Source organism: Nomascus leucogenys, chromosome 20 (assembly GCF_006542625.1).
Source record: "Nomascus leucogenys isolate Asia chromosome 20, Asia_NLE_v1, whole genome shotgun sequence".
In the NCBI taxonomy this organism is placed as follows: Eukaryota; Metazoa; Chordata; class Mammalia; order Primates; family Hylobatidae; genus Nomascus; species Nomascus leucogenys.
The window spans coordinates 1,753,805-1,762,868 of record NC_044400.1 but is presented as its reverse complement, the minus strand read 5'-3'; the positions used below and the strand labels follow the sequence as shown (position 1 = coordinate 1,762,868).

At 63.2% G+C, this 9,064-nt stretch overlaps 1 protein-coding gene across 1 annotated transcript; it reads right to left on the bottom strand.

The window, feature by feature from the left end:
- Positions 1-713: 713 nt before the first annotated feature.
- On the bottom strand, positions 714-4,317 carry ELFN1 (extracellular leucine rich repeat and fibronectin type III domain containing 1). The gene has a single exon (XM_030801336.1). It carries the CDS (start codon positions 4,028-4,030, stop codon positions 1,544-1,546), a length of 2,487 nt encoding a protein of 828 aa, XP_030657196.1. The 5' UTR covers positions 4,031-4,317; the 3' UTR covers positions 714-1,543.
- Positions 4,318-9,064: the final 4,747 nt, after the last annotated feature.

Below are 9,064 nucleotides of genomic sequence, written 5' to 3'. Positions count from 1 at the left end.
CTCCACCCTCCCCTGGGGATGCTGAACAAGCTGGTGCTGGTCCCACGTGGACTCCAGCCTCTTATTCACTCAGAACGGGTGCCCACACCAGGGCGTGCTGCCTGGAGGGGTGGTGGGTGAGATGCATATGGAGGGGGCTGCAGTACAGGGTCTGGCTCTGGGCTCAGCGTCCTGAGAGACCCCCAAAGAATTAGGGGTCTCTTGGGACTTTCTATAGGTGGGGCTCTGGCGACAGCAGGGGAACCCGCCCTCACACAGACGCACCCTCCAACCACCTCACGCTCACACTCACTCACATGCAAACCCACATCGACTCACCCGGAACCTCACTCAAGAGTCTCTGGGTGTCCCAGGCCCACTCACACCCCTGCGGCTGCTGGGTTCTGCACACACCCCACCGGCACGCACAGCCAGACACACACAGAAGCAGCCCCGCACCGCAGATCCACCACACCAAGACCCTGCTCCCGCCCGTCCTCCCGCCTGCCCTGTCCACCCCGGCTCTCAGACACACTCCAGCCCAGTGCGGGCCGCCCACCTCCCAAGGGTTCCCACGTGCACCCCCCTGGTCACACCATGCTCTCGCCAAGAGACACAGCGTGCCCCACCCCAGGGCCAAATCAATAAAACCACCCCCTAAACGGGACATAAAAGAAACCTCAACTCTTTCCCGGAAATCCACAGTAAAAACCCAGGACAAACAAGCATTCGACTTTTTTTCCTTTGCAGATTTTTTTTTTAAGTAGACATAGTCTGTTTTCTTTCTCATTTTACAGCAAACATTGCAAATATAGAAATATTTTTTCTGTACAATAGAACGACTACAGTGTACACGGGGGCTCGGCTGGGGGACGTGCCTCCCAGCCCTCGGCCCTCCCGGCCACCCCGGCCGTCCACAGGCACAGCCTCCACCCACCCTGAGTCCAGCAGGGCTCCAGGACCTGTCCCGGAGGCCACTCGGCCGCCGGCATTCACTCTGCCCCTCTGCGGTGGACTCCGGAGGCGGCAACGAAGAGACGGATGGACAGAGAATCCACAGAAAACCACGGACCGAGGAGATCACGTGAGGGACCCCGAGGCGGCCACGCTGGCCACACCCCCCACGGACGGCATTGTATGTCTTTTTAAAATAACTTGTCTTTTATTATATTTTTTTAAAAAAGGAAGAAAATAAAGAGAGAGAGGAAAAGGCAGAGAAGACTCAAAAGAGGAAAGATAATGAAAAAAAATCCCCACCCCCACCCCCCATCCCTAAGACACAGTTTTCCGAAGTCCCTCGTGTGTGTGTGTGTGTGTGGTGTGTGTGTGTGTGTGTGTGTGGACACGTGCCGCCCGGGACGGTGAGCGCATCCCAGGACCGGCCACAGGAGCTCGGGACGTGTCCCCCTAGTCTGTCCCCGCCCGCGCCCCCCTCGCCTCTGCAGGCCCCCCCCCCGGCTGTCACAGTTGCTGTGGTGTTGTGCGTGTGCTGGGTTTGGTGCTGAGTCTCTGGGTGGATCTGGCGTCCTTTTTGGTCCAGTGGGCATCGCGGGTCTGGGGGGGCTCAGGACTTGTGCTGGGCCGACACGCCCTTCCAGTAGTCCAGGATGTCGTGCAGATCCTCGTCTTTGGCGAACTGAACCTTCTTGCGCAGCGCGTGGCCCGCGGCCATGAACTCTTCTTCCTCCTTGTGCCGCCGGCGGCTCAGTCTGAAGCGCTCCCAGATGCTCTGGGAGGCCCGGCAGGTGTACTCGGGGCTGGAGGAGTAGCTCAGGCTGTGGTACTGCGGGGACAGCTGCGAGTAGGCGAGGTCGCGGGGCCGCGGCCGGGTGAGCGGCTCCAGGATGGAGGTCTTGCGCCCCAGACCCTCGTGCGGAGGCGGCGGCGGTGGCCCGGGGGGCGCAGGTGGCTCGGCCGGGTGGGAGCCGGGGTACGAGTGCCGGTGCTCGCCGTACTGGCGACCCTTCTCGGCCTCGGCCCGCAGCACGGCGGCCGCGGGCGTCACAGTGAGGATGGCGTCGGCCGCGGGGGAGCCCTTCTCGATGTACTTGGCCTCGGCGGCCGCGGCCTTGTGCGCCCCGACGGCCTCGGCCCGGAAGGCGCGGGGGCTGCGCACGGAGCCACCGGACGAGGTGCTGGCACGAGGGGGCCCGGCGGCCTCCACGCTGTGGTGCCGCTGCAGGCTGTGGCCGAAGGCGTCCTTGTACCCGGGCGCCAGGAAGCCGTGCTTGGCGGCCAGCGGTTCGGACAGCAGCACCAGCGGCGGCTCTGCGGCGGACACGGGCCCCGACTTGACGCCTTGGAAGGAGGCGGACTCGGACTTGAGCGCGTCGATGCAGTTGTTGATGATCTGGTTGACCTTGTCCACCTCCTTGGCGATGGTGGAGATTTCGGCCACCGAGCTCTGGCTGTCGGGGCCCGGCCGGCCCAGCTCGCAGTCCCTGCGTTCCGGAGGGTCCCCGGTTCGAACCTCCATGTAGCTGCCCTTGCTGGCCTTGGGGGTGTCCGCGCTCTCCACCAGCTTGTACTGCTCCACCTCGCCGGTGGCAGGCAGGTAAGGGATGCGCGTCACGGCCTCGGGGCCCAGCAGCGGGCCCTGGGACAGCGGGGCCAGGCCGGGCGCCTCCAGCTCTGGCCCATACTTGAGCTCGATGATGGTCTTCTTGAGGCTGCCAGCTGCGGCCGCCGAGGCGGCCTTCTTGTGCTTCTCCTCCTGGCGCCGCCGCCGGCGCAGGCAGTAGTAGACGGCACCCAGCACCAGCACCATGCCGAAGAGGCAGCCCAGGATGGTCATGATGTAGTGGGTGGCCGTGGAGGGGCTGGGCACCGGGCCGGGCGGGCTGGGCAGCCGGGGCAAGCAGATGGTGAGGCAGGTGTGGTTGTGGCGCAGCCCGGCACTGGTGGACACCACGCAGTAGGTGTAGTTGGTGAGCGTGAACAGGTTGGTCAGACGGATCTCCTCCTGGGCCTTGGTCAGCCTGGACACGGTGGAGGCCTTGCTGTTGTTGAAATGCTCCAGGGTGTACATCCGGTGGAATGGGCTGGGCAGCTGGACGGTGATGGTGGCCGAGTTCTGGGTCAGCTGCTTGACCTTGATGAGGGGGCGGGCCTCGGCCTGCGTGGCCAGCGTGGGCAGGGCCACCAGTGGCGTGGTGCCGTCCCCGGAGAAGCACTCGTCGTCGGCACAGGGCGCGTCACTGGGCTCCGGTGGAGGCGGGGGCGGCGGGGAGCGCCCCGGCTGTGAGCGCCCCGATGCCGGGCGTGGGGGCCCCGCCACCTCAGCCGCGTACGAGTCCTCGGTGCAGACTGACTGCAGTTTGCTGAGGATGCTGCGGTGGCTGCGGCGGCCCTGGCCCAGGAGGTAGTAGCCAGAGTAGACGGGCGGCGACTCGCATTGCATGCGGTCGTACGTCTGCGTGGCGTTGGTGAAGGCGGCCAGCCAGCGCAGGAAGCCCAGCAGCTCGCAGGAGCAGTAGAAGGGGTTGCTGTAGAGCTCGCACACCGACAGCTTGGCCAGGCCGGCGAAGGTGCCGCTGTTGAGCTGCTGGATGCGGTTCATGGACAGGTCAATGTTGACGATGTTGGGACACTCCCAAAAGCTGCTGGCCATGACCACCTCGATGAGGTTGGCCTGCAGGTACAGGTACTCCAGCTTGCCCAGGCCACGCAGCATGCCCTCCGTGAGGTTGCGCAGCCGGTTGTAGCCCAGCTGCAGCACCTGCAGGTTGAACTGGCCTGAGAAGGCGCCGTCCTCAATGTAGCCGATCTCGTTCTTGGTGAGGTTGAGGTACGTGAGGTTGCCGAAGCGGCTGAGCGAGGCGTACTGCACGCTGCGGATACGGTTCTCGTTGAGCCGCAGGTCCACGATGGTGTTGTTGATCTGCTGCGGGATGGCCTCGTAGGGCGGCTGGTTCTGGCTGCAGATGGCCAGCCACACGAAGCCCTTGTCGCCCTCGATCAGCCAGCAGTCCCCGCGGGCCAGGCCGCCAGCGTGCAGCAAGGTGGCGGCCGCCACGCACACCCACAGCGCGCCCCACCCACGCCCGGCCATCGGGACCGCCCTGCAGGGAGCCCCAATTCAGCCTGCCAAGGGGGACCAGGTGGGGGGCCAGGCGGCAGCCCCCAAAGGGATGGAGGGGCGGGAGGGGGAGGTGCCTGCACTCTCAGGGGTGTCCTGTCCCAAACCGCATGGCCGCGCGACGTAAGCGCGGGGAGGGAGGGTGCCTCCCTCACAGCCGGCCGCCTCTCGTCTTCCGCCCCAGTCCTGCGGTGACCGAGGCCTCCTGCCCCATGGGCCTGGGTGTCCTGACGGCTCCACTGGCTCCTCCTGCTCCGACGTTCCTGCTGCAAGACAAAAGAGAAGACAGCGGTCAGGGATGGCCGGCATCTCACAGCGGTGGCATCCGAACATGGCCTGAGTCCCTGCTCCGCTGAGCCCCCTGAATCTCTTCTGTAAAACACAGAAGCCCCTGGGGGTCCTGAGACGGGTCAGGATAGCAGAGGAAATGCTTCACCCTCCCGTGGAGGGATCTCCTCGGCTCTCGGGCCTCAGTTTCCTCATCTGCAAAATGGACGGGGAGAGGCCTGCTTGGCGGGGTTACAAGGTACTGACAGCCCAGAATCAAGGCCCCTGAAGCCCATTTCACTCTTGGCGCAACCCCGGTCAGATAAGGAAACTGAGGCAGGGGACTCGGACCTAAAGTCGCTTGGCTGAGGAGTGACCGGGCTTTTGCCAGCTGGCTGCGGCCAGGGATGCGCGTGTGAAGGCCCTCACTGGGCAGGGTGCCTGTCACCTGGGGCTTCTGCTCCCAGGAGGCCCGGCCACAATGCCCCTGGAGCCGCCAGTAGGAGCTGCCCTGCGCACTCGCCACAGGGTCCCCAGCCCGCGACACAGAATCCTTCCGGGGCGCGGGCTCCTCTCCAGCCCTCTGGGAGGGAGGTACTGGGAGGTATTCTGGCCTGTCTGGGGACTCGTGTCTGCCAGGTCTCAGTCTGAGCTCGCCTGCCCTGTGTCCCCGGCACGCTGTGCCCCCTCTGGGCCTCGGTTTCCCCAAATGAGCCAGCTGGATGGTCTCTGAGGGCGTCTACCTGGCACTGGGACTTGGCACTGTCTGCACATCACCTTGGTGGAATGTGGCTGCCTCCCTTCTGGAAGGAAGGGAGCTGCTTGCTCTGCTGAGAATTTCCAGGCTCCACACATCTTCCCCAGGCTGGGAGAGGGACAGCTCCGAGGTCCCTGGGGGAGCCAGATGCCTCTCCCACCATCCTCCCCACCACCATACGGGGTCCTCTGCTCTATTCCTCAGCCTCCACTGGACCCTGAGGGTCTCCAGGCAGGACGGTGCCTTCCCCATCTCTGTGTCTGCTGAACCTGGACACAGAGGATGTGGCCAGCGAGCTGTAGGCGGGGAAGCCCCAGGCAGGAAGGACCCTGCAGACGGGGCTGGAGGTGCGTCCGGGGAGCGAGGCATCCCGCTGGGCTCCTGCTCCCCCACGGACCCCCCCACCACCGCCCTCGAGATAAGGGGGCCCCTGGTGTGCGGCCTCACCTCCCGGCCGCCTGTGTTTTCCCTGCAGGATAGAGAAATGGGTGTGTTTGCTTGTTAATATGTGGATTTACAGTCGGCCTCTGTCATCCAGCCGTGGCCTGGCGGGCAGCCAGCTGGGTGTATTTCACTGATATTGACGTTTGCAACTAGTCTGCACTGAAGCGGTTTACATTAGAGAAAAAAAATATAATGATGTAAAATGGGTTTTTTCCTCCCTTTGGAAACTTCGTAAAGAACAATTTTGTTCCGGCTCCTGGAGAAGAGTCTATTTCTGATTTAAAGAGAGGGAGAAGTCAGACGGCATGGGGGCTGCAGCGAGGTCCTAGCGGGCCTTGGGGAGCTAACCCAGGGCTTGGCCTGGAGTGGCCAGGGGACGCCCAGCCCAGCCGGGCGGGACCTGGCTAGGCCCACTCAAAAATGGCTTGGGAGGCTGCTTGGGTTGGGAAAACGGGGTCCCCACGTGGTCTGGCGGGATGTGAAATCCACCATCACGGGAGTCAGCACTGTCTCGGTCACCGTCACGCCATACGCACCTGCCAGCCCGCACCCACGCCAGCCCCTCCATCCCTCCCCACCATCCCTCCACTGTGCCCAGACAACCTGTGCCAACGCTGGGATTTAGCTTTCCCAGGCCTCCTGGGGGCCCAGGTCTCAGGCAGAGGCGCGTGCTGGCCAGGGGCGGGCCGAGGGCGTGGGGCGGATGGCGTCCGGCTGTGCCCGGCCTCCGGAAGGGTGGGTCTGGCCAGCGGCCGTGCAGGAAGCGCGTAGGAAGCGTGGCGCCTCAGCCACAATCGTAATCACCTTTAATCTCTTGCTCAAAATAACCCAAAGTCAAGGTAAGGAGGATTACAGGGCCTAAGAGCCCTTACCACAGGCACAGGGAGGAGGCTTCGGGGCCTGGGGCTGCCCCAGCTCTCCTGGGCCCACAGCTGAGGGCTGGAGGGCTGCGTGCACATGGGGTTCACGTGTGTGTGTGCATGTGTGTTTGTGGACACATGTATACTCACGTCCACCCACACACGTGTTTGTACACGTGAGCCCTCGTGTGTGCCAGGTTGTCTGTGTGTGTGTACAGATGTGTGTGCACAGGTGTGTACACAGGGCGGGTGATTGTGTACATGAGTGCACAGGCCATGCTCACTGGGGCACTGGGCAGAGCAGGTGTCACTGAGGGCACCCTGTCTGGGCAGCGAGGCCTGGGGCTCTGGTGCGTCTGGGGCTAGGTGGAGGCAGGTGTGGGTGGCACGGGTACAGCTCGGAGCCCCCCAGACTTCCTCCTCATGTTCACACGTGCATGGGGGTCTGTATGTCTGGCATGTTGCATGCATGCAGGAAACACGCTCTAAGTGTGCACCGGTGGCCGACATCTCCAGGGCCTGGCTGGGCGCCACACTCTCTCCCCCTTCCTGGCTCACCTGGTTCCTCCCCTGCCCGCCCTTTCCTTACCACCATGCCCCACTCCCCCCATTGTGAGTATAAGAATCTGTGCATCAGACTCCTTGGGAGTGGTGCTGGAACACAGCCTCACCTCCCCACCCAGCTCTGAGCCCTCCTCCATCAGGCTGGGCAGCCTGTGTGATGAGGGAGGCAGGCCGTCCCCAGCCCAGTGTCCAGCCCTCACCTTCCTGCTCGGCCCCTGCCCCAGAGTCCAGGTGAGCAGCAGCCTGTCCTGCAGGGGTTCAGGGAGTCCTGCCCCACCCCCAGCCTGGCCTCATTGCCAATGTCCTGGGCAGGGAGATCTTCAGGGCATGTGGGCACGACTCCCCAGTGTGGCCAGTGCCCTGCCAGGAAGGAAGGGTGGGCCTGCAGCCCCTTAGGAGGCATGGATTTTGCCCCCTCTGTGGCCCCCAGCTTTGGAGGAGCCCCAAAGTTTTTTTTTTTTTTTGAGACGGAGTCTTGCTCTGTCACCCAGGCTGGAGTGCAATGGCGCAATCTCAGCTCACTGCAACCTTTGCCTCCCGGGTTCAAGTGATTCTCCTGCCTCAGCCTCTCAAGTAGCTGGGATTACAGGCACACGCCACCACACCCAGCTAATTTTTGTACTTTTAGTAAAGATGGGGTTTCACCATATTGGTCAGGCTGGTTTCGAACTCCTGACCTCAGGTGATCCACCTGCCTTGGCCTCCCAAAATGCTGGGATTACAGGCGTGAGCCACCATGCCCAGCCAAGGGGCCCCAAAGTTTTCATTCTGCAGCTCACTTTACAGCGGGGAAACTGAGGCACAGAGCGAGAAGGACTTCTCCGAGGTCACACTGTGAGTCAGCCCTGTGCAGCCTCCTGTCAGGGGCCGGGGGGGAGAGGCTGGACGGTGCTGTGCTAGGAGGGGTTCGGGAGGCACCCTGGGTCTGGGAGTCCCCAAGGGCAGAGGCTGTGGACCTGGCACAGGAAACAGAAAAGCTGAATCACCTAGGAAGGTTCTGGACAGACCACAGGCCCCCCAAGGCCCTTTCCAGCTGGGCTCGCTCGCTCAGTCATTCTCGATGTCCCACCAGCCTGTGCCCTCGCTGATCCACACTCACACCTGCCGCTGCACCCCGTGTCCAGTGATCGGCTCATTAAACGACGTTTCTAGAAAGGAGTACTGGCTGGCACAGAGGGTGGGTGTGGAGACCCCACGTGGGCGTTGCTGTCCTGCACAGACCCAGCCCCAGCCCTGCTCCCCTCCTCAGCACACTTGCCGCCTCAGACCCAGAGGCTCGCATGGGCGTGGACCACAAGGCCCCAGGGAGGCCAGCAGGCCCCCGGCATCCCTCAGGAGGGCTGCTCCCCACTGCCTGAAAGGAACTCCCCTTCCTCTCAGCCCATCTGCACCTGCTCCCAGGGCCTAGCCTCCTGCCTCAGGGAGATGCAGAGGTCGTGGCCCCTCTGGAATGGGCGCCCCTCGGGTCTGATACCTCCAGCCCTCTGCAATGCCATCTTGCCCACACAGCTTTCTTGGATGCACGGAGGTTCTGTACTTGCGCTGTCCAACAGGGTGGCCATGGGTCCCCTATGGCTCTGGAGTGCCAGAAACGTGGCTAGTAGCTGCTGTATTGGAACTCGTAGTTCCAGAACCTTCCATAAAACAAGCCAACTTGACCTGCGTAACTTCCGGCCTCTGCCTCATTGCAGCAGGTTTTCTTGGAAGGATCGCCAGCGGTTTCCATCCCCCTCGCTCACCTCCTCTTCCATCCTCAGCCCCACCCCATCCAGCATCCCCCCTCGGGCCCTCTGAGCCGCTCTCATCAAGGCCACCAGCGACCTCTGCCCTGCCAGGGCCCATTTGTGTCTTGCTCAGCCTCTCAGCAGCCCTTGGCCCACGCAGCTGCCGGCTCCCTCCTGCCACCCTCTCCACTCCAGCATCCTAGCCACCGCCCTCTCTGTCCAGCCTCCTTCACCTTCACCCCAACTCCACATGTTCCAGGCCAGGTTGGGTCCTCACTGCCTCCTCTCCCCAGCACTCCCAGGGGATCTTGTGCCCTGTGCTCTTGTCTCTGTGCAGCTGACCCTCAGTCTATCTTGAGGCCCTCGGCTGCCCCCGACTTGAATATTCTCC

Bases quoted from the DNA above. Each gene is read 5' to 3' on its own strand.
- ELFN1 (XM_030801336.1), bottom strand. From the start codon at position 4,030: ATGGCCGGGCGTGGGTGGGGCGCGCTGTGGGTGTGCGTGGCGGCCGCC.